Source organism: Equus przewalskii, chromosome 2, assembly GCF_037783145.1.
Source record: "Equus przewalskii isolate Varuska chromosome 2, EquPr2, whole genome shotgun sequence".
Taxonomy (NCBI): Eukaryota; Metazoa; Chordata; class Mammalia; order Perissodactyla; family Equidae; genus Equus; species Equus przewalskii.
Genome location: NC_091832.1, coordinates 54,843,052 through 54,868,181, shown reverse-complemented (window position 1 = coordinate 54,868,181; position 25,130 = coordinate 54,843,052). Strand labels below are relative to the sequence as shown.

Here is a 25,130-nt window from a genome sequence, read left to right as displayed (position 1 = left end):
ATTGGGAAATCTATTATAAAATACAATATAAATTGGTCAAAGGAGAAAATTCATGATTGTAATTTTCTAAAAATTCTAACAAGTCCTGATAAAAGCCCTTATTGAAGGATAGTAACAATATCTATCTCAAATAGCCAACACCACGTTTGGTGATGAAATGTTAGTGTCATTCTCATTTAGAGGAAAAACAGCAAGAATATCCACCATGATCCTCATTTTAGACACTTAGATGTTTTAGCCAACACAAGATGGTATTAAAAGAACTAAGTGGGATTAATATACCTGTCAAAAGGAGACAAAATGCTCATTATACATAGATGCCATGAGTGTGCAAGCCTAAGAATGAACAGAAAAAATAGTGACTTCTGTCAGGGGTTTGGTTACAAAATAACTGACAGCTACCATTGGTGAAGATCTTTTATGTGCCGAGAACTGTGCTGAGGGCATTATATACATTGTTTTTGTTTAATTTTGACAGCAAACCCATGAGAAGGATTTTAAACAGAAGCTTACGGAAATTAATGGTGAAGCTGAAATTCAAACCCAAGATCTATTTGACTCTAGAGCTGATTCTCTTAATGGCTACACCACGTACTACCCTCATGTACACTGCCTGCACAGACATATAAAAGCCCAAAGTGTTTCTTGGTGCTAGTAAAACTTAGAAAATGTGATGAGGGAGTAATCATATTCACAAGAAAAACAACAAAAAGTGAGATGCATACGAAAAATAAAATGAAAAACGAAAACCTTATTACCTATGTGATGAGCAGTACACATTTTATTGGTGGACTGAAAGAAGAAGAATTCATATCTGTATGTATATGTCTGTTTTTGCAAACACACACACACGTGTGTGTGTGTACGTACCAGATCCTGGAGTTGGGATGGTCTCTCTATACGTAATACCGAAGGGCGAATTGGGGTATGATATTGTAACATGGTGACAGTCAGAGTGTTAAAAATATTAATAAAATGTTTTTACAAGCAAAAAAAGACTAATCCCCAATAGAAAAGAGTGCAGGAAGTATTAATAAGCAATTCATAAAAGAAGAAATTAAAATAATCAGCAAATATACGGAAAAATTCTTCAACCTCACTCATGAATACAGAAACGTAAGTTAAAATGATCACATGCATTGCTGGAGGGAGTAAAAGTTTGTCTATCCTTCTGAGGGATGATTTGACAGTATGTGTGAAAGGCCTTAAAAATAAGTCATAATTCTTGGTCCAGTAATTCTAATTCCTGGAATCTTCCAATTGAAATAATTAAAGTTATGCACAAAGGATAATTATTGCTCTGATTTTTATAATAAAGAGAAATTAGGATTACGTTAAATGCCAAACATTAGGAAGCCACTTAAATAAATTATAGCCCATGTCATGAAAAATATGCAAGAATTTTAAATAATGTTATAAAAGAATATTTAATAACCTGGGGAAAAGTTTGATATATTGTTAAATGGATAAAAAGTAGGTTATGTAACAGTGTGAATAGTATATCTCTGAATAATTTTAAGTTATGTGTGTGTGTTTAAATCTGGAAGGATATAAGCAAAAATGTTAACCCAGATCATCTCTAAAATGTTGAGATTATGAAGGATTTTATTTTTACTTCTATATTTAAAATTTTTTATATATTTTTTATAAATTTTTTTATAAAATTTTTTATAATTTCTTAAACAAAAGGTGTTGCTTTGATAGTTAGAATAATAGCAATAAATATTCATAAAACATATATGCAAAAAGGAAAATTAAAAAACTCCCTCCTGTGTTTACGGCTTCCTAGTAGGAGTAAGGTGATTATTTTATTCTTTGTATCTTTTTTCTTTACTTCGATCATGCATTAATCTTAGCACCACAAAATCTAAACAACAAACTTCTGAAAAGTAAAGGAGAGAGGAAGAAGGAGACAGGATAGAAGAATCAGCTCTGAAAGCTCTTTAGCAGAGTAGAGATGCTGGACTATGTCATTCATTCGTCCGTCACTCCCTCACTCACTTATTTCACAGTTGCTGACGCTAAGTGCCTATTATGTGCCAGGCACTGTCTTCAACAATGCGAACACAAAACAGAATAGGTATGAGTTCTGCTCCTATGGAATTTGCAGTGTGTGGTGGAGCCTCACATTAAATGGTGTACATGTAGTGAAATATAATTGGAAATTCTGAAAGTGTATTACACATAAGAATGGGGCTTTATGAGAATAAACTCACAGAAGGTTTATATGTGTATGAATGTAAATATTTGTGAAAATAATTAAGAAAAAGTGATATTTAAGAAAAGGATTAATAGATGGCAAAGGCATACTTGGCAAAGAGAAGAGGAGGAAGAAAGGAAAAGCTTATAAAGGTAGTTTATTTTCCTCATAAGAAACGGGTATGGTTGATTGTATAATACTTCTGGTTATTTGAGGGTGAGCAGAGAATTATGTGTGTGTGCACTTAAGGCAGGAAGGATAAAATAATTGTAATAATACTGAAATTTTGAAATATCATTCCAGTGGAAAAACACCAAATTACTATTAATTCCAAACTTATAAGTGTGAATTCACCAACGCCAATAGCAAAACTCCTTAACAGATTGTATCCATTATGTATCAATTCTTAGATAATATCAGAACCTTCCTATTACCTGAGGAAGATTTAATAAAGAAATTTGCTTTATGGCTAGGATACATACTCAAAAAGCGGACTTTTACTTTTCAGCATTAAATGAACCCACCATAGACTATGGCTTCCAGAGACTGCAGAAAGTCATCCCGAGGCATCCCGGAGACCCGGAGAGATTAGCCAAGGTAAAACGCTTTAGAAAGTGACATGTGGTAACCTTCTTGTAGGATTTCAGCAAACCTAGATAAATCCAGCAATTAAGTCTCTTTAAAATTAAATTAGGCTGTTAAATTTGGCTAAGCTTTAGATACAAGGTGTACATAAAATACCTGCTAACTATGAAATATATTATGGTTGATCTCTGAGGAAATATGAAATCTGAAAATTTGGACCTATACAACAGATACACTTCGAGTATTCGGCTTATAAAACATTGCCAACTTTACGAAAATAAATATTTGTGTAATTGCTTAAAAGTGTGAGTTCCCACTCCTTTGTATTTAAATATAATTTAATTACCCAAAATTGCGGGGACACATTAATCCACAATCAAGTATTCTTTGAGGGCCTACTGTGCACACAGATATTTAATAAAGTGAAAAACACTTCCATATAAAACTTCAGTGAAATGCGTCACTTTTAAATGAATTTGCTTGTGGAAATTATGTCATGAATCTGGCTTATTATTTTAGCTTGCTTTAAAAATACATCAATTTATAAGGTATTCAATTAATGTTATTAAATGTTAACATTTATTTTTGCATTTCAAGTAAGCACGTTATAAAATGTCATGTTCTCTTCTCTGTGCTGTGAGTAAAATTCCAGTACTACAGTTGTTTCTACATCACACCTTTATTTTCCTCTTGGAAAAATCCCCAGCCCCACCATTAAATTAGATGATATCTGGAAAGTAGGTTAATAGCAATTTAAAAGGCTGTTAAAAACAGGAGGTGGAAAAGACAAAATGAGAGGAAAGGGATTACTGATTACTAATTCTCTCTGGTTAAAGTAAACGGGGGAAATATTATTGAAATAATTCATCTTTATTAGAATAAAATTTTGCAGAAGGCATGCCAAGATAATTTCAGTACTCTGGACAACTCCTTGGCAAGCAGCTAAACTCAGGTCAATCAATCATGTAAAGAATGTTTGGTTAATTAGAGTACCAGATTTTTTAATGGAATGGTCTGAAAGTAGTTTTTAATGGAACTTCCATGACATTATTAATTTTAACCAACTTCACCCTTCATTTGGTTATTTTTTGTTTTGGTAGCGCAACCATTTATGGAGCCATTTTATCAAGATGAATTCCATGTAGAAATGTCTTTATAGAGGGATTTATGTATATAATTATATTCTACCTGTCAAGACAAATATAGGACCCCTTGGCTCATTCTTTACCTTTTAGGGGGTTGTCTGGAGTTTAGGATTTTTTTTAAGGAAGATTAGCCCTGAGCTAACATCTGCTACCAATCCTCCTCCTTTTGCTGAGAAAGATTGGACCTGAGCTAACATCTGTGCCCATCTTCGTCTATTTTTGTACATGGGATGCCTGCCACAGCATGGCTGGATAAGGGTGCATAGTCCACATCCGGGGTTTGAACGCGTGAACCCGGGGCCAACAAGGTGGAGCGTGCGAACTTAACCACTATGCCACAGGGCAGCCCTGGGACTTTGGATTTTTATCTGTAGTTTTCCTTTGTGTTTGCCCTTTGGGGTTTACCTTTGCTTATACGCCCACCCTTTCTTTTCTTTTTCTAGGAAATGCTGTTGAAAAGAGCTGCAGATCTAGTGGAGGCCCTCTATGGCACACCACACAATAACCAGGTTAGACGCACACATCTTGCACTTTATTGAGTTTGACTCTTCATGCTGTAGAAAAATGCTCACCTCAACCTGCCCTTTTGTAGGACATCATTTTGAAGCGAGCTGCAGACATTGCTGAAGCTCTCTACAGTGTCCCCAGGAATCCCAGCCAGATCCCAGCACTCTCTAGCTCTCCGGCTCACAGTGGCATGATGGGCATCAATTCTTATGGCAGCCAGCTTGGAGTCAGCATCTCAGAGTCAACACAAGGAAATAATCAAGGTATTACCTTTCTCAGGGTCAAAATTCAAACATCTTATACATTTATAAGGTTGGTTCTCCTGGAATGGAAGGAGTTAAAGCTTGATTCATATGCCGTCAAAAGAGTGTGTCCCCAGATAAGCAATGCAATCATATAATGGATTATCTTAACATTATAGGTGGTGTATTGTTAGACTTTGAGCTTTATAGCTACCAGGCAGAATCTCTTTAATTAGAAATATTTAAGAACAAGATTGGCTATTATGAATTTATAAGGGTTTAGGCTTACTGAAACTAGATTTACAGGTATTATTTGAATAAAATGTACATTTCTGCTATTGTACTCATCAGATTGAATAATGGAAGGAAGCTGAGTTATTGCTGTTATCATTTATTATACCCAACTTTCTATTTCTAGTAACCAAGGGTGAATGGCTTGCTTTTATTTGGTAACTTCTATTTGTGTGCCATCTAATATACAAATATATAGCAACACCCTCATACAGTTGGCTGTACTTTTACATGTTAAGTATACTGTGTAAAGATTTTTGTCACTGACGTTGATTTTATTAAGGTGCTAAATTTATCACAAATCATTTTTTAAAAGGACTAAATGTTCCTAATGATGTCCCTAACCTTGGGATAGTTGTATTTCTAATTTCATTCATCCTCTGCAAGGGAATTCCTCACTCTCATGCCCAGGGTGAGTTCTTCTTACAGAAAGATGGGTGGGACATATCATTACTTTTTGTTTTTTTTTTCAAATTTGGGTCATTTCTTAAATAGCTTTAGAGACAGCTATCTAAAATGGTTTATTTTAGGATAGATTAGGTGGCGTCTCTGTGCTCGGGTTTCAGAAGTATGGAGAGGGCTCATCGTCCCTTCCCCCATCCCACTCGCAGATTGGATCTTCCTGCACTACAGTTCTAGGTTAACAAAGTTAACCTGGTTTATTTGTGCTCTAGGCTCTTCATAAGCGAATGTTCAAGGAATGGCTATAGTACACAACATCTGCCAAGCTTTCTTTGACCATAGAATGCTCTTCTGAGTGTTACACACTAACATCTCGTAGGGCTCTGGTGTTCTATGAAATATTTGGGAGATGTCACTGCACACTGCCATTAGTCATTTATTCCTTGGCATGACTTAGAGATGTTAACTGCAAATGTGGAAGAGGAGGAAGGAGGGACCATCAGGGACATGGCCTTGTGTAGGATGGGGAAGGGAGAGGAAGTTATAAAAAGGCTGAAGACAAACTGCAGACTTGCCACTACTGCCCAGGGTCAACTTGCGGGTATCTATAGTCTGGGGCCATGTGGACCTGGGCTGTCATATTTGGCCCGTACTGTGTGTGTGTGTGTGTGTGTGTGTGCACTGGGTCATTTGTCTGACCTTTTTCTTTGTTGTCCAGGATACATCCGCAACACGAGCAGCATCTCTCCACGGGGCTACTCTTCCAGCTCCACCCCTCAGCAGTCTAATTACAGCACCTCCAGTAACAGCATGAATGGCTACAGCAATGTCCCTATGGCCAACCTGGGTGTTCCAGGGTCACCAGGATTTCTAAATGGCTCCCCCACTGGCTCCCCTTATGGAAGTAAGTGCCCTGTCCTTCTGTCTGGCTCTCCCTGTCCCTCTTCCCTTGGGTTTTACTATTAAGCCTTGTGAGGGAGAGTTGCATTCCTGCATCTTACTGACTCGTGGAGGAGTAGCCCAATTTCCTGATGAAATGTCTTTCCTACCTTTTGTTCTCATCCCTTAGCTGGACTTGGACTCATTTGATTACTCAAAGCCTTCTGGGGGAAAGAAAAGGAATGACGCTACTTCCTTTACAGAGAAGGAACGTATGTGGCTTGTGTAGATGGGAGAGCGGAATTGAGATTCCATTTCAGTTAACATCATGTACACTCTTTGTTAGGTGCTTTCAGATGTAGCATTTTATTTTCTTTTCATAAGCACTTTCTGAGGTCAGTATTATCATCTCCTGTCATAGGTGAAGAGGTTGAGATGCATGGCAGTTAACTGACCTACCCAAGATCACACAGCTAGGATAGAGCAGGGCCATAATTTGGACCCAGAATTGATGACTTCAAGTTATTGTGTGTATCACACCATGCTCCCTTCTTACTTGGTTACGTAGCTCTCCCCTCCTTTGTGTACCTCCAGAGAGATGGAACTTGACTGCTTGTGAGAGTGCGATCTATGGAGACAGAACCTCTTAATCACTATCTGTGGGCTAGCAGCAAGCTAGATGTTCTAGGGAGTTATGAAAACTCATTCAGTGTGCTTTGGGGACTAAGCGAGGAACTTGCACAATGGTCCCAAGAGCCTGAGAGAATACATGTTTTTCAAACCTACTTAGGGAACACTTCTGGCCAGGGGAGAAGCCACCATGGATAGTCTGAGTGATTGAGTGGAGTGTTCTTGAAATGCTGAATCTTGTTGCAAGGCTCTGCAGCAGGCCCTCTGTGTACCCAGAGTGGTTCCCTCCTGCCAGGAACAAGGGCGAGTCAAGGAGGACCCACAGCCATTTCCACTACAGCTCGGGAAGTGACCTGCCAAGGCCTGGAGGCTGCCTCTCTCACTCTCCCGGCCTGTGGTTTCCTGGGGACATGCACCTATGACTTATTTCTGGGTTATCTGTTCGATTTGTCACACTCACACTTTACTTAGTGTGATGAGGACATAGATAGCAAGTAGCAGAGGTAGTAGAGATTGGTTCTTCTGGTACAACTAAAATCTTGTTGCTGCAAAGACATGAGTTCTGTGTTGTGTCTTGTCAGATGGCCCAGATCAATTAGATCAGAGTGATCTCGGAAAACAAGCTGTTGCTTTCTTGAACTATTTGTTTCTTTACTTGTTCTAACCTTATCTTGTCGCAAAAATGTTTGGGGGAATATTAATACTCGGATGGGTAGTATGAAAGTATAAGAAACTAAGATGAAAGAAAAAAATATGGATCAGAAAATTAGATGAATCCAAGGGCTAGTATAAATGCCATTCAGTCTATTCAAGGGAGCCATTAATTGGTTCAGAGGCAAACAAGATGGGAAAGCAAAGGGAGAAACACTATTTGTTATATAAGATTTTACATCTACACATTATTATCATTATTATTTTTTAGTAGCTCAGGAGAAACCTGATTTTTCTGTTGCTGAGACCTTGAAGAGGTTTCTCCCATGCATGCTTGTGGAGAGGGTACCTTGTATGCAGAAAGGACCACATCTTCAACAGCCCCAGCAAGAGAGCCATTGTGTAAATAATGTCACAGAATGATGGTGACAACAATAAATAATTCACAGTTGAATTCCACTTTACAGCCTAAAAAGCATGTTCACATATAGAGTCTAGTCAGATTCTCACAACCATCTTATGACGTGGATATAATAATAATAATTATTATTACTATCATTTTCCCTTCTAAGACATGAAGGGTTATTAAATAACTTACTCAAGGATTCATGGCCAGTAAATAGTAAAAATGGGACTAGAATACATGTCAGCAGACTCAAAATACCATGTTTTAAAATTATTCAATAATATAAGAAATATTTAATATATTTATAATACATTAATAGGCTGAACCATATGAAATTACCTCTTTTTGATTTCTAAAAATGGCAATTCCATATGTTCAGTCATGCATCTGTAATAAAATGTGTGTATTCGGTTGAACCATATGAAATTGTCATTTTTGTAGATCAAAAATAGTCAATATAATAGTACAGTGTGTAGTGTGGTGATGGAGGAAAGAGAGAAAGAACAAAAAAGACAGAGAGGGGTGGGCGGGGTGGAGAGGGAGAGAGAGAGAGAAAGAATAGATGAATGAAAATGCCCATTGGGTGTTAGCTGCTTGATGTTTCCTACCAGATAATTCATTTGGTAGGGAGGGACCCTTCCCACTGCAACCAATGGCAACTTCCTTCCAATCTCCTCTCTTGATCACTCAATCCCACTGCCACAGGAAAAATACTAACACCCCCAATCTTGAAATCACCCATTCAAACAAGACAGCACACACAACAGAAAGAGGAAGGCGCCCTGCCCAGCGGGACAAAGCAGCACAGCACAGAGCCTCCTCCTTGGTCCTGCTGGGTCAGTGTGATCCCTCGCGCCTTCATTTTCTGAAGGAGGTTCTGAAGGAGTTACAGACTGGGAATGGGATTCCAAACAGTGCGTTTATTACAATAAAATCCCCTACTGCAAAAACAGCCAGCCCTGGAAGTCTAGTGGTCAAGATTCGGTGGTCTCACTGCTGCAGCCTGAGACCGTTTCCCAGTCAGGGAACCACACCACCTGTCACCACCCGACTATCGGTTGTCATACTATGGTGGTTGCGAGTTGCTGTAATGCTGAAAGCTATGCCACTGGTATTTCAAAACCAGCAGGGTCACCCGTGGTGGAGAGGTGTCAGTGGAGCTTCCAGAATAAGACAGACTAGGAAGAAGGACCTAGCCGCCCACTTCCAAACTATTGGCCATCAAAACCCTGTGAATAACAGCAGAGCATTGTCTGATATAGGTCTGGAAGGTGAGAGGATGGCGCAGAAAGACCGGGCAGGGTTCCGCGCTGCTGCGCACAGGGTCCCACCAGGAGTCTACCTGACGGCACTAACGACAACTGCAAAAATACTGACTACCCCAAGGAGTTCATTACAGTAGCATCTGACCGTATTTCTAACCAGCTAAGTCTTAACTTCTCTGAGAAATACAAAGAAAGCCCAGGAGAAACCATTTCATCAATTCAGTTGCTTGTGTCTGAAAACACCATTCTATGATTTTTCATTTTATTTTTTAAACTAGTCTGATGTGGCCAGGCCATGCCATGGAGCAATCACTTGCCAGAGACATTAAAAAGAAATAAAGCCAAGCCTCTCGGTCAAGTTGACTTGCATTATGGCCAACACAGAGTATCAAAAACCTGCATCTTTACTGCTTTTGCTCTCGCACCACTTCAAAAATGGCCAAACAGATGTTTTTTCAATTTCACATACAAACTTCACTTCCTGGCGGTAGCAGTGTGTGCCAAGTTCCAGCTCAGTGCAAGTTTTTATGGCTGAATTCTAAACCCCTGACAATAGGGGGTTATAATGAAATGCTGACAGACCCCTGAGCGCCAACAAATGCAATGGCTCGATGCAAAGGAGGATGTGTGCCCGGCGAGTTCCAGCTGGGACTGTGCAAGCCAGTCAATCCTTAGAAGAAGAAAAGTAGTTTTTCCTTAACTCCCCATGCTCACAGAGATTTCTGGGCCAGACGTGCTTGCCTTGACTTTGGCCTCTCTCCATAGAGAGAGATGTCCAGAGAAATTCTCAATTGCAAGTATGTATCATCAACTTTCCTAAAATGGTGCACTCCGGTGTCCCCAAAGATGGTCTACTCAAGAAGCCTGCAACACCCGTGGAACCACTGCTCCCAAAGCCGAATAGCCACCAAGCCAATGCAAGATTTGGAACACAATCCACACAGATGGGAATCCACCGGGTCCTCAGCGATTCCTACGTCACTTTCACAGTCTTAGAGTAGACCCTCAATATTTCTAGACTTTCAAAAAGAAATATCAAGGCATTTTCTATTGTGGAGTATTAAATGATTATAATAGAGAATTTAGAACATATGAGAATAGTTTTAAAAAGAAAGCCCACTCCCACTAAAAAACCAACATTTTGATATATTTCTATTGATTTTTTTCTTCAGAAAAGAAAAAAAAATCCTATTACATAGTAACATTCTCATTATAGACAAGTTGAAAAGCATGCGTATGTAAAAAAGAAAAAAAAATGACTCGTTATTTCTTTATTCCCTTTTTAAATTTTTTTGTTGCAGTAACATTGGATTGTAACGTTATGTAACTTTCAGATGTACATTGTAATATATTTCAAATTCTGTGTAGATTACATCACGTTCGCCGCCCAAAGACTAATTAGAAGCCATCACCACACGCGGACACACTTTATTTCTGAGCAGAGATAACCGTTGTTGACTTTTACAGTATAGCCTTACAATCATGGCTAGATGGATTCTGGAAATTGCAGCGTCTGTGCTGATGCACAGCTATTGGGGTTCTGCCCTGAGATCAGTGAAAGAGAGTAGAAGAAAAGTGGCAAAACTACCTAAGTCACAGCTCTGAAGCTAGGCTCCTAAAATCTGTCTACGCTGCAGACCTGTGTCCTAAGAATGAAGAAGAGATATTAGGAGTGACGTTTGCTTTGCAAAATCAACTACAATCAACAAACTTTTCCCAGGAATTTAAGAATTTCTTAGTCTTTGCTTTTTTGTAACAGAAAGGTTAACAGACAACCTTGTTTACAGGCAGGAAGAAAGCCCTAAAGTGAAGAGGAATATTAACACCCAGGAAAGCTATTATGCTTATTGCTAGGGATCATATTATTTTTTACCCAAGAAATAGAAATTTTCTGTTTATTTTAACAACTTTGGCTGGTTTCTGTTACATCAAAAGGAATACAAGTTCATTGTAGAAAATTTTGAAAATATAGACAAGTAAAAGGGATAAATTTAAGAATATTCCCCATCAGCCAGAGGTAACATTGTTAAAAGTTTGGATGTATATGACATCCGCCTGGGTCCGTAGTGGTTAAGTTCACACACTTTGCTTTGTCGGCCGAAGGTTCACAGGTTCAGATCCTGGCACGGACCTAGCAGCACTCGTCAAGCCATGCTCTGGCAGCATCCCACAGAAAATAGAGGAAGACTGGCACAGATGTTAGCTCAGCGACAATCTTCCTCAAGCAAAAAAAGAGGAAGATTAGCAACAGATGTTAGCTCAGGGTGGATCTCAGAAAAAATTAAAAAAAAAATTGGATTTGATGTATGTGTTATTCCGTGATCTGCTTTATTCATCTAAGGAGGCACATCTTTCCATGTCATTGAATATATTCTCCAGTATTAGTTTTAATGTTTGCATGATGTTCCATTTTATGGACTTACTATAGTTTACCCTATTGCTGGTCAATCAGTTATTTCCCAGTTTTTCACAATTATAAAAATGCCCTTGGATTTTTTTTTCTTGCACATTTATGATTATCTCCTTGGGATTAATTTCTAAAAATTAAATTACTGGGTTAAAAATATGCACATTTTCAAGTCCTTTGATACCTATTGCCAAAGTCCCTCCAGACAAGTTAACAATCCCCTAGAAAAGGAAGGCTCTCTGTTTCCTGCCCTGTTCATTTTTCCTTAATCTTTATCAATTTGGTAAGTGGGAAATACCATCTCATTACTGTTTTAATTTGCACTTTACTAATCGGTTGGAACATTGATAGGTCTATGAAGGTCTTTGGGTCATTTTCGTTTCTCCTTCTGCGACTTTCCTTGCCGTGTCCTTTGTGCATATTTCTATTGGGAGGTTTTTCTTTTTCTAATTAATTTATGAAAACTTATTAGCTATTGAGGATATGAACATCTCTAGGTAATTATCACACGTATTTTTCCTAATTTGTGGTTTGCTTTTTCTGTGTGTGTTACAGAAGTTTTTGTCATGTGGCAAATTGATCTTGTGACATTCTGCTTAGGTTTTAGGGTTGAAAGGATTGTGTAAATTATATAACCTTCTTAATTTTTCTACTAGCACCTTTATAATTTTGTTTTTACAAATAACTCTTTAATCCACTTAGATTTAGTGTTTAGCATGAGGAAGAACTCTAAATTTAGTCTCCAAATAGTGAGTGTATTGTTCCCATGCATTTATTTCCCTACTAATTTGAAATGTCACCTTTATTAAGTTTTAATTCTCATATATACCCAGGTCTGTTTCTGGACTCTATTTTCTCCAAGGATTTATCTGCCTATTTCTATGCTAAGATAGCACTGATTTCATTGATGTAGATTTTTCTTCAGTTTTAATAACTGTTAAGATGCCTCCTTATTACTTAAAAAAATTTCTTAACAAAACTTTCTGGCTCTTACAGTTTTGTTGTTTTTTTAAATAAACACAGAAATTGTGTTTGTTGACATACACAAATTAAAATTCCTTTTAGGATTTTCGTTATAATTGCATTAAATTTTAATTTGGATGTAACTTGGCATTTTACAAAAATTTTGTAAAAAATATTTTAAATGGACATGTTGTAGCTCTGTGCTTATCTAACACAGCAATGATAGTTTATATCACTGAGTAAAGCTTGAGGTGACTCCTCTTCCACTGAGAGGCCACCACGTTTGATCTAATGAGCCCCTTTAGTTGGAATCTGTTATTAGAAAAGAAATATTTGTAAAAGTGAGTAGATGTTTTAAATTTTTTGGAATTTTGTAAAAGTGAGTAAATATTTGTAAAATGCTCGATGTGAATGGAATCGAGTGTACCTAATTCACATTAGAAACCTTCCTCTATCACGGCGTACGAGGGAGATTCCGCTGCTGCAGACATAGGAACCCCGGCGCCATTCTGCTGACAGCACAGATCACATAGTATGGTAGAGAAGGGACTGTGCTCAGAATCAGGGCCTCCTGAGTCTCAGCCTTTCTTTGGCCTCAATTCTCTGCCTTACAGAAAGGGGAGATAGTCCCCCCAACACACATTTCCTTGATGCTAAAACCAAGGCTAGAAGAGGAGACTGCTTAGAACTGTGAATAAGATCCATTCCCAGTGCTGAACCCTGTTTCCTATCCTATAATAATAGTGAGTTAGTCCAATTTCTTCTTCATTCATATCTTCAAATATTGCACGAGATTCTTCCAGGACTTTATCCTCTTTCGAGTTTTTTCTTTGATTAATATTACTTGAGGGAAGACTGAGATGTACTCACGTGCTTCCTTATCAACGGCTCTTTAAATCCAGACTACCTAAGGATGAGTAGTATTTAGATAAGGCTCTCTCTTTGAAGCCTTTGGTTTGTAGTTTGGCTGTAAAAGTCATCCCTTTGGAGGTCTGCTGTATGATTGCTTTATATCCACAATTGCCTGAACAGAGCCCAAAGTGTGTCTTTCTAGGGCGAGGGGAAAAACAGGGAAGGAGCCTTCAACAAGACCTCAGAATGTTTGACCTTCAATTCATTCTATACTTGGTCTTTGAACCGTAAGTCACCCTTGTGTCCTCACTTTCAAATTTACTTTGAGGAGTAGCTGGGCCACTGAAGGTACGAAGCAGGATTTAGCACTCCTGGGCTTTATCATGTGCTTTGCCGTTAGGTCTCAGCAATTCTTTATTTTTTTAAAAATTATTTTATTGAGGTCATATTGGCTAATAACATTGTGTAGATTTCAGGTGTACATTATTATATATATCAGTTTCTGTATAGACTGCATCGTGTTCATCACCAATAACCTAGTTTTTATCTGTCACCATACCTGTGTGCCCCTTTACCCTTTTCACCCTCCCCCGCCACCTCCTTCCCCTCTGGTAACCACTAATCTCTTCTCCTTGCCCATATGTTTGTTTATCTTCCACATATGAGTGAAATCAGACAGTGTTTGTCTTTCTCTGTCTGGCAGTTTGGCTTAGCATAATACCCTCAAGGTCCATCCATGTTGTTGCAAATCGCACAATTTTGTCTTGTTTTATGGCTGAGTAGTATTCCATTGTATATACCAGTTCTTTTTCATCCATTTATCCATTGACGGGCACTTGGGTTGCCTCCACATCTTGGCTGTTGTGAATAATACTGCAGTGAACACAGGGGTGCATCAATCTCTTTGAATTGTTGCTTTCATGTTCTTTGGACAAATATCCAGTAGTGGGATAGCTGGATCATATGGTATTTCTATTTTTAATTTTTTGAGAAATCTCCATACTGTTTTCCATAGTGTCTGTACCAGTTTGCCTTCCCACCACCAGTGTGCAAGTGTTCCCTTTTCTCCACATCCTCGCCAACATTTGTTATTTCTTGTCTTGTTATGTATAGGCATTCTGACAGGTGTAAGGTGATAGCTCATTGTGGTTTTGATTTGCATTTTCCTAATAATTACTGATGTTGAACATCTTTTCATGTGCCTCTAGGCCGTCTGTATATCTTCTTTGGGGAAATATCTGTTCAGAACCTCTGACCACTTGTTGATCAGATTGTTTGTTTTTTTGTTGTTGAGTTGTGTGAGTTCTTTATAGATTTTGGAAATTAACCCCTTGTCAGATATATGATTTGCAAATATTTTCTCCTGGTTGGTGGGTTGTCTTTTTGTTTTGTTGATGGTTTCCTTTGCTTTGGAGAAGGTTTTCAGTCTGATATGGTCTCACTTATTTATTTTTTTCTTTTGTTTCCCTTGCCTGAGTAGATGTGAGTATTTGAAAAGATACTGCTAAGACTAATGTCACAGAGTGTACTGCTTATATTTTCTTCTAGGAGTTTTGTGGTTTCAGGTCTTACATTGAAGTCTTTAATCCATTTTGAGTTAATTTTTGTGCATTGTGTAAGATAATGGTCTACTTTCATTCTTTTATATGTGGCTGTTCAGTTTTCCCAAAACCACTTATTGAAGAGGCTTTCCTTTCTCCATTGTATGTTCTTGGCTCCTTTGTCAAAGATTAGCTGTCCATAGATGGGTAGTTTTATTTTTGGGCTCTCAGTTCTGTTCCATTGATCTGTGTATCTGTTTTCCTGTTAGTACCATGCTGTTTTGATTACTATAGATTTGTAGTATATTTTGAAGTCAGAGATTGCGATGCCTCGAGCTTCGTTCTTTTTTCTCAGGATTGCTTTGGCTATTCAGGCTTTTTTGTTGTACCATAGAAATTTTAGCACTATTTGTTCCATTTCTGTGAATAATGTCATTGGGATTCTGATTGGGATTCCATTGAATCTCTCCAGCAATTCTTTTACTTGAACAGTTCAGGTCTCTCGAGAATATGCTAAAATGAGTCCCTGAAAATTGACCTTTTACTATAACATGCTATCTCTAACAATTTTACCCCCTTGTGAACTCTAGTTTACCCTTTTCTTGAGCAAGCTGAACATAGAAGATAAAATTATCTCCTTGTATGATGTCACTTGGAGAAGTATCTGACATTAAGAGGTGGGGCACTTCATTGTGTAAATTGCCTTTATTTTTCTTGGAAACTGTATCACTTAGCTTTTGGCTTCAAGTAACTTTAATGTTAATATTGTTAATATTGGTCCTTTTTCTACACATTACATCAGAGGAGGCTGACTTGCAGCTTTATTTCCCAGGAGCTCTGAAAATAGAGGGACAGGGAGGTAATCTCTTAAATGTTAATAAACTTTTACATGTAATAAGGAAGTGGCCCATAGAGATGGCACTCTCAGAGAAGATGTTAACCCTATAGATCAAACCCCTAGAGCCCTAAGACTTGCTGGAGAAGCACATAACTCCCACACAGGACTTCTTTTTAGGGTGAAGAAGAGGTTTCTGTTCTTGAGTAGACGATGATTTTTCAGATGTTGGTCTTAGTCTTCTCTTGTCAAGGTTCTTCTCAAGAATTAAGACCTATCACAATGTCACCTCCTGCTGATGCCATCCTGGTGTCCCAGGCAGAAGAAGCTTCTGCCTGCTGGGTCTCCTTAGCATTGTGTACATTCCTCCAATAGGATTATTACTGTTGGTTGTTTCATTTGTCTATTCCTCCCACTGGACAGGGCAGGGATGTTGTCACGTTGACTTTTTTTTAATCCCTAGAATCTGGAACAATGCCTGGAACAAATTTGCAATTTCTCAATAAATGAGTACAGGTTGTATGTACTGAAGAAATAACTTAACTCTAGATATGTCCCTTTCTAAAAGAGGATTGTATATTTGCTTTCTAGTCATGTCATCGAGTCCCACTGTTGGATCTTCCAGCACATCCTCCATCCTCCCATTTTCCTCTTCGGTTTTTCCTGCTGTCAAACAGAAGAGTGCCTTTGCCCCTGTCATCAGGCCCCAAGGCTCCCCTTCGCCTGCCTGCTCCAGTGGCAACGGAAATGGATTCAGAGGTAAGTGAAGGTACCACTTTGGGAGTAAGCATGATACAAGTGCCAGAGAGCCAGCAAAGTAAGAGCAAAGCACACAGCATCATTGTGTATCTCTAGCCATTTACCTACAACTTTGTGTACATGCTTTGGTGTTTTCATCATGGGGCACAAATGGCTTGTATCGCTGGGCTAGTACTCCATCCAAGAGCAAAATGAGGGGAAACAGAGAAGTTGGTCAACTCTGCAAGGTCACAGAATTAACTATGGTGGAGCCATACATACCCTCCAGGAGTGTCCAGACTCCCCAGACCATTACTTTCTACAAGACCATGTCACTATTTCCCAGTGCCCAGCCACCACATCAGATGCCACATGGCGATTATTGCTTACCTAACTGGCTTGCCATCTGCAGTGCACACACATTCCCCTGGCATAAGTGGATAGGGTCCATCAGGAGCAACCAGCAAGTTCTGAGAATTCTGGTTACATGCTAGTCAAATTGATAGCAGGTGCCTGATCAGGGGTGGGGCAGGGAAGAAATCTAAAAAGACATACTGTGCCTAAGAACAAAAATTAATATCACCTGTCAAACTCACTTTTGAGCAGTATCCTAAAATATAATATGACATGACGTAACACAAACGTGATGAGTACATGAGAATCTAATCATCTCATGTGAGTGGGAGGCAGCTGATGGCAAAAGAGCAGATTGGAAACTGCTGAACGCTGTGGATCCTGATGCCCCACATTATTTTTAGGCTGCTCGTGGCATCTTGATATAAAAACATTCATGACAAGCAATGTTGAATGAAACCCAAAAGGGCAGAGGTTGAGTTAACCCCTTGTGGTTCCAAAGCCTCTGAGGTCAGCAGAGCCTTGGATGAGCTGGCTGTCCCTGGGACGACATCTGCCAAGTGGTTTTATGACTGTGCATGGGTTCCTATCCTCTGGGGACACCTGTGAGGGTTCATTTACCAGTTGTGGCTGAGCAGAGCTCTGGGAGGTTCGTTATGTTCCTGTCCCATCCTATCATTAGAGACAAGGGTGACCCCTTGAAGTCAAGTGTCTTGACAGAGAAACTGTGAAATGAGTTGAAACCCAGAACTCAGAAGAGTCCCTGACAATTCTTTTACTTCTAACTAGACAAAGCAGCTGGGTCTACATGCCACCCAACATGTGAGTAGTTGGAAACATCTGTATATTTGAGCGAGATTTTTTTTTCTTGGTTTTCATCCAGATGTCTGATCCATAGAGAAACAGGCTCAGCCTGTGGCTAAGTGTCTCCACCTGCCCCATCTCTCATCAAAGACCAGTGGTTTCCATCCATCATTAGGGGATACGCTCAGAACTCTTTCCATGATGGCTTCATCTCCAGACTGGGAAATGAAAACAATTGCTGAATATTTACTGTAGCCTCCCCTTCCCCACGACTGAGGCTGAGAGAGTGGCTGAGCTGCACATTCTTGATGTGTCTGTCCGAGTGATGGTTTAGTTGGTTGCATGAAGACACAGGCTGGGCTCTAGTTTCATTTCTATAGAATCACTGTGAAGTCTCCAGCTTCTTTTGGATCCCACAATTCCTTCCAAATTTCCCTGGCCATTTGAACTTTAAGAAGGAAGTGGAGGAAAGGAGAAGAGGAGCACTTAAATTAGGATTGTATTTTTTTTTTTTTTTGAGGAAGATTAGCCCTGAGCCAACTGCTGCCAATCCTCCTCTTTTTGCTGAGGAAGACTGGCCCTGAGCTAACATCTGTGCCCATCTTCCTCCACTTTATATGTGGGACACCTACCATAGCATGGCTTGCCAAGCAGTGCCATGTCGGCACCCGGGACCCGAACTGGCAATCCCTGGGCTGCCAAAGTAGAATGTGCACACTTAACCGCTGTGCCACCAGACTGGCCCCTAATTGTAGACTTCAAAAAATTACAAGGAACTATTAAAATGTAAGGTAATGTGTGGAGAAATAAAAGAATTCTGATGAGAACCTCAGAGTATCCACCATTGGGAGAACACTAGACTTGGCTTCACCAGACGTGTGCTGGAGTTCTAGCTCAGCTCCTTCCAGGCTGTGTGAACCTGTTCAAGTCACTACCATCTGAGAGCCTCAGTTTCCTAGTCTGATAAATAGGAAACAATGGCTCTCTCCAAGGCTGTAGCGAGGCAATTTGCGTGAAGAACTGGGGGAGGTAAAAAGCCCGGCAGAGAGAAGGCTGGAGTTGACAAAGGATGCCTTCCAGAGGCCTTGACTTGCACTCTTCGCCATTTTGGACCAGGTGAATAGAAGCTCAAGGCCCAACTTTATGAAGTGTCCCGTTGATGCAGAGAGGGAGGAAACCAAGCTGACACTGAATGTGCTACCCACAGTCTCTGAATGAAGGAATCCTGGGATTGCAGGGACTGATTAGCAGGAAGCTCCATCTCTTTAGAAACAAACAGTGGGGGGAGTGACAATGTGGGGTGAGGTGCTTGGGTGATCACAGGCTGATGGACAAGTTTTTCTCTCAACTTGTAAGGTGAAATGGTCTTAACTGTCTGCAGAGGGCATGTGCAACCAACTCTCTCTAAGACTAGCTAACCCTATTGAGCACCACGGGCAAGACGCTGAGCCAAGTGCTTTACATGAATTCTCTTGTTGAAGCCTCACGTGTGACCCAAAGGGGAAGGTCACACTGTCACCACCATTATTAGTTACGTAGCTTGCCCAAAGCCACACAGCGAGGGACTAATGACTTGAACTCAGACATTTTGACTCCAGAGCCTCTGCTCTGACAGCCTGCTGTCTCTTCAGGGACAAGAATAGTGCAATTCCTCTCTTCCCCCTTCACCCATACCTACTTGCCACCTGGCACAAGGGGGCGTGATTGCTTTCCCATGAAATGCCAAAGGTAAAAAGAAATTGGACAAAGTGCACTTAGGCATTTTCCCTTTCCCCCAGTGAAAATGCTTACTTTTTCTCCAAATAACTTCTGCTTTCTGTCTGTTGGCTATGGTTTCTACAAACAACAAGTCAGGGTCACAACGGAGCAGAGATCCAGCCCGCCCAGTGCCCAATATGAGACTCGGAAGAAGGAAAATATGTGAGATCTGTTGTTCTTCCAGCATGCGGTGGATCTTGTTCTTTGAGTGGCTCTGCCCTTTTAGTAAGCTCCTTAGGTAACTCTCTGAGAACCCAGAAGAAGGAAGGGGCTGAGGAGTTTCAAGTGTAACAGACAAGTCAAAGTTGAAGATATGAGCCAGACTCCTACTTCCAGAGAGTTCATGTGCAGCATTCATTGTCCCACCTCCTACCTCATTTATCAGGCATTTACAGTGGATGAGTATAGATTGTCAAGATCATATTATGCACTATGTGCCTGATTCATTTTCCAGCTCCCTCTAGGAAGAAAAATAAAATAAAAAACCTCCTACACTCTGGAATAATTACCAGGGTTGCTAGATCTCCAAATCATCAGGGAGTGTCCAGAATTGAACTGCCTTTATTGAAAAGTTACATCGATTCAATATATGGGAATACAGGCAAAAATAATTAAGGTTTTGCTAGCTGTGTAAGACCTTAATCCAGATCTCACAAACATTCAATAAAGGCTATATGGGCAGGGAAAGAGAGGGCTGTCAATTTTGCCCAAGAAGACTAGCTGTCATGGAGGGGAAGGGGAATCGGGGGTGGGAGTCGGGGGGAGAAAGAGAGACAGAGAGAGGTGTGCTGGGGAAGCAGAAAGAATTTTGTCCATTTGCTTATAAGCTTAGTAAGTCCCACTCAGCAAAATGCTTCTATGATATTTACTAAGCCCTAGATGAGATATAGACAACAAAACTCAAAGGAACAAATTCTCAACATGGTTTGAAGTTTTGATGCAAAGAAACTATTCTCCCAGTTTCCGAGAATCTGAAAGTTCTCTGGGTTCATCACCTGAATGCCAAGGCTAGAGGCGTGCATTCTGCTGTGTGATTTTTCCACAATATGCTGATGCTGCTTTATTTCCCATATCAAGGGGAAGCCTTGGATCTGATGCCACCCAGACAGGCATTGTCCCTATCCTTTTGACTAGATGAAGGAGATGCTGGATGCTGCGCTTGAAGAGTGGACATTGGGGTGACTCTCAAATTAGGAACTGAATTAGGTCTTCCCTTCCAATGGATCAGCGTTCATTAGTGAGTGAGCATCACCTAGCAGCAGTGAGCACCAAAAGAAAATGAGCTGGTCAGAAGAAAACAAGTGTATCAAATTTCAGCTAGAATGGATGGAAACCTGGGACAGATAGCAGTCTCATTTGTTATAGACAATGCCTACTAAGTAACGCGGTAGGCTCGGCACCTGGAGCTTTCTTTCCTTCTCCAACTAAGTGATTTGGAACTGTATAATCTAGAAATTATTTTAGTCTAATAATGAAAAATATATCACACATATATTACCGTTTAGTTTACATGTTTATGTCTATTATGTATTGAATACAACCCACTAATATCAAACAAGACAAAACCTAACTCTTGGCCTCCGGAGCAAAACTTCCCCAAGATTCGTTTGTATTTTGGGGATTCAGCGAAGCTTCAGTCCCTCTCATAGGCTGCCCGCTAGACCGACCCAACCTGGAGAACATGGCTTCCCGTATCAGCCGAGGGCTCCATCTCCCTGCATTGTAGCAGACTCTGTCACTCGCATCCCCTGCCCCTTTCTCTGGGTTATAGACTTTAATGTAAAAAGTCTCCGAGTCTCATTCCTGTGTCACTCCTTCCTTGCAGCCATGACCGGACTTGTCGTGCCCCCGATGTAAAGAAGACGAACTGCTTTCCTATAGCACAAAACTACTTACTCTGTGGACCAATGATGAAGAAAGCACTATAAGCTCTTTGGGGAGAGTTGTACCCCCAAATGAACATGATGGACAGGTTTGGGTATGCAAGGAGCTGCGTCTTACCTGGTCTCACGTTTCTTGTGTAGCTCTGATGGTGGCTACACAAACTGACCCTCTTGGGGACAAGGACAAAAGATGTCATTGACATAGTCAGTGCAAAGAGCAGAAATGCAATTCTTTGTTATGAACATTATGAGAACCACCTTCCTATGTTTGTAAAATATTTAAGAAAAAAAATTGGCAAACAATTCATGCTTAATATTTTGGATACTATTTGTTTTTCTTTGTAGGAAAAAAAGTTGAAAGTTTCTATTTTCTATGAAGCCTTTCAGATACCAATTTAGTTTATGCAGAAAAAAAATTGAACAAAACAGGGTACCAGCATGGAAGACTTTCTTAAAACAAAACCTGAATTGAATGATGAAATGTTGTTGTATGTGTGTTTGCTTATAGTTTAATCTCTTTAAAAAACAAAAACAAAAAAACAAAAAAAGGGAAAAATTTTTAAATGTTTTACAATTATTTAAATAAATAAACGTGTAACTTATTGTAAGTAGAGGTAGAAATTAAGACCTTTTTGGAAGAGTGGAATTTCTCTTCCTGATGTAAAATGAAAATGATGCAAACATGTAGTAACAAGTTTAAAAGGTGTGTGATTATTACTGCAGTTACTTACTAGACTCTTATTCCCCATCCCGCATCCCCCTCTTTTTCCATCATTTTATTGACCCACGTGCAAGAACATGTACCTTATGTAAATTCCTACAGAACAATGCCATGCAGAAACAAAGGTTCAAGTCCACGCACGTACACAGATGCTCAAGCCCATCAATTCATTCCCAGCTCTGTCTGCTTTCTAAATAGTCTACATGGCCCTTTTGGTATTCACTCTTTGTGAATATATATTTTTTAAATTTATATTAGCTTTCAGTTCTCCCTGAGCAGCGCAGAGCATTCCCACGTTTTAGTGCACCCTCAGCTTTGTGTCCCAGGGAGAGACGTGTCTCACCTTGAAGAAGAGCCAAAGCCACGTAACTTTCCCAATCAAGTGGCCCCTTTGGAATTCTCCCCTGACAGAGGCGCGCACTCCTTCCTCTTTGGTTACCTGGTTCAGCACAGAGATATAAGGCCCACAGAACTTCAGAAACAGGGTTTGAAGATGACTCTGTTTCTTGGACTCATCCTTTCTTCTCTCTGCAGATTTCCCCTTTCATGGCATTAAACTCTTTTGAAAAAAATTATGTATCCAACTTGACACAGTTTCCAGGCAAGAATGGGATAGGGTGTGGAAGATGAATGTTAAAAGCCCTAAATCCCTCTCCTGATGTTCAAAGAAATGGAAATCCAGATTCTCAGCAGCATCAGAGATTAGGGGCATCTGTGTTCCAAGCAGCACAGTTACCTAGGCCTGCAACGGGCTCGCCGCAGTTCTGGGACTAGCTCTTAGGGGAAGAAAGCTTGCAGGAGCTGGCAACTGGCTGGGTCTTGAAAGCCTGTATGACCCTGGAGGTGTATCCAGATTTATTTGGATTGCCAATAAGGATGTAATTTTTTTCAGGTCAGGGTTCTCCCTGTTAACTCATTGGCACCACAGTAAAGTCTATACAGAGACTTCGGTTTGGGGTTCCTGGTTGGGGTTCTAACATTAGAAATTGGTGTAGCTCTCATGGAGAAACATCTTTAGTGCATCTGAGCCAATTTTAGATGACATCATACATTCTGCCTCCCTTCCGTTTGCCCTGTTGATATATGCCCAAAACTATTCAACACACAACGGTCTTATTTGCCTTTAATCTATTCTGGAATTACCCAATATGCCCCAAATATTTCTATGCACATGAGAATCCAAGGTTTTAGAAACCTGGCATGCTTATAATTACTGCTGACAGTCCCTCATAGGGCTGAAAGCATCATAAAAGGGGAAACACACTAGAGAAAGTTCCCTGCTGAAAAATCTGATGGGAGGGGACGAGTGTGTGGAACACAAACATTACCACCCAAAAGTGAAGGCAGAACAAAATTAAGCATGTTTAGACCTGGATTTGAGCCAATCCAACATAAGGAAATGTTTTTTTAAGTAGCGTTGCTTTTAGAATCTGTGAATTTTACTCTTGCATGAAGATGAGTGCAGTACTGTCTTCAAAATGCTTGTAGAATTTCTTGGTAGCTTTACATCGAAAAATGTAACTAAATACCAGACATCCTTGACCATACAGCTGGAACCTTGGCAGCAGCAGATCTATTTAATTGTACAAATGTGTGTAAGGATTATTTTTAGTGTACTAATAAATTAAAAACAAAGCTACTCTGTCCTCTTTGGTCATTGCTGTTGAATCATTCCAGTCCCAGGTTATTTTTGTGCCACTTGGAAGACGAGTATTTCTATAGGTAACTACAAATTCTATCCTATCTTTGTAAGAGGAGCTGTGTAAGATTTTTCATTTAAAGGGACAATTTACTTCATTATTTATCTCATTTTTTGTTATAGCATTGTATTTTTTTCCCAGTTTTTCTTTGCACATTTCAATATGCATGGTTTAAAAACCATTATCCTCTCTACCTTTTGTACAGTAAGGTCTCATTTTCAAACTGTATAGTTTCATTTTATTGTTTTGCATTGTCAGTTATATACGGTATAAAGTTGCTATGCACAGAGCTTTTTGTAAAGACAGCTTTTTTGTTTACTGTTTTTAATGGTCTTACTTATGAAAGAATATCTTGTTTGTAAAATGAATATGTCTACTTCAGTTTTAAACTTTAAATTATCCTAACAAAAAATAAAATTTTTGTACTGTAAAAATGATTGGAACTTTGTCTTTTTTTTTTTCAAGTGGAGAAAAATTGCTTTGGGATTTGTTCTTAAGTTTGGGGATTTTTTCATAAGTGCTAGTCCCTGAGCTCTGGTCGAGGAAATCTTACTACAGCTTTTGCTTACATAGAAAGTGTTCTGAGGTGCTCACTTCAAGGAGAGAATCTCCTTTAGGTCACTTTTCAGTATGTATTTATCTATATATCCATCTGGTCAAATTTCTTTGTAAGAACTCAGAGGATCCTACTTCCTAGGCTGGACTTTGGCTGTATGAAATTGTTGAAGTTGGTGGGTAGACTACTTAAATTTGAAACTGCATGTTGAACAAACATTAGAGCTGACCCGTCAGACAGTGGGTGAAGAATTGGACGCTGGATATAGCCTATTCTTAAATCCTATTCCTATTCTTAAATCATAGAAGACAGCAAGACACATGCCCTGTGGAAGGAAATAATCAATAGAAAATGGCTCTTACAGGAAGATAAGAAGGGCTTTGGAGCTCAGAGAAGATGGCAATCACAGAGGTTTTTTCACAGAGGCAATCACAGGGTCGGAGTGGTCAGAGAAGGTTCCATGGGGGAGGCACGGCTGGACTGGGCCTTTAAGGAATGGTAGGAATTTTGCAGTAGAGGTTGGTAATGAGCACTGCAGATGGGAAGGCCATTGGGAGCAAAGATGCATAAAGGGAAATTCACAAGGCACGTTGGGGAGAATGTGATCCTAAACGTGATTTTCAACAAGACTATTCACAGGCACACTCATAACTAGATTATCTCATTTCTCTCTACGAGGGAGTACAAGTGTACTTTCAAACCACATAAACTGTGTTCCTTGCATAAGTGGATGAGATGTTGTTCTAAGCACTAATCTGAGAAAGCCGTTGTGGTTTTTCTTTTGTCTGTGAAGACTAGCTCTCTGCCTGGACTGC

At 39.7% G+C, this 25,130-nt stretch overlaps 1 protein-coding gene across 1 annotated transcript in view; it reads left to right on the top strand.

Annotated features, from left to right (window-relative positions):
• EBF2 (EBF transcription factor 2) overlaps positions 1-24,107 on the top strand; it is a 187,192-nt gene extending 163,085 nt beyond the window's left edge. The window contains exons 11-16 of the mRNA XM_008535733.2: positions 2,709-2,797; positions 4,374-4,439; positions 4,523-4,700; positions 6,091-6,276; positions 16,393-16,560; positions 21,281-24,107. Coding sequence (XP_008533955.1) covers positions 2,709-2,797; positions 4,374-4,439; positions 4,523-4,700; positions 6,091-6,276; positions 16,393-16,560; positions 21,281-21,312 — 719 coding nt within the window. The 3' untranslated portion in view covers positions 21,313-24,107. The remainder of the gene's footprint in view (positions 1-2,708; positions 2,798-4,373; positions 4,440-4,522; positions 4,701-6,090; positions 6,277-16,392; positions 16,561-21,280) is intronic.
• The last annotated feature ends 1,023 nt before the right edge of the window (positions 24,108-25,130 follow it).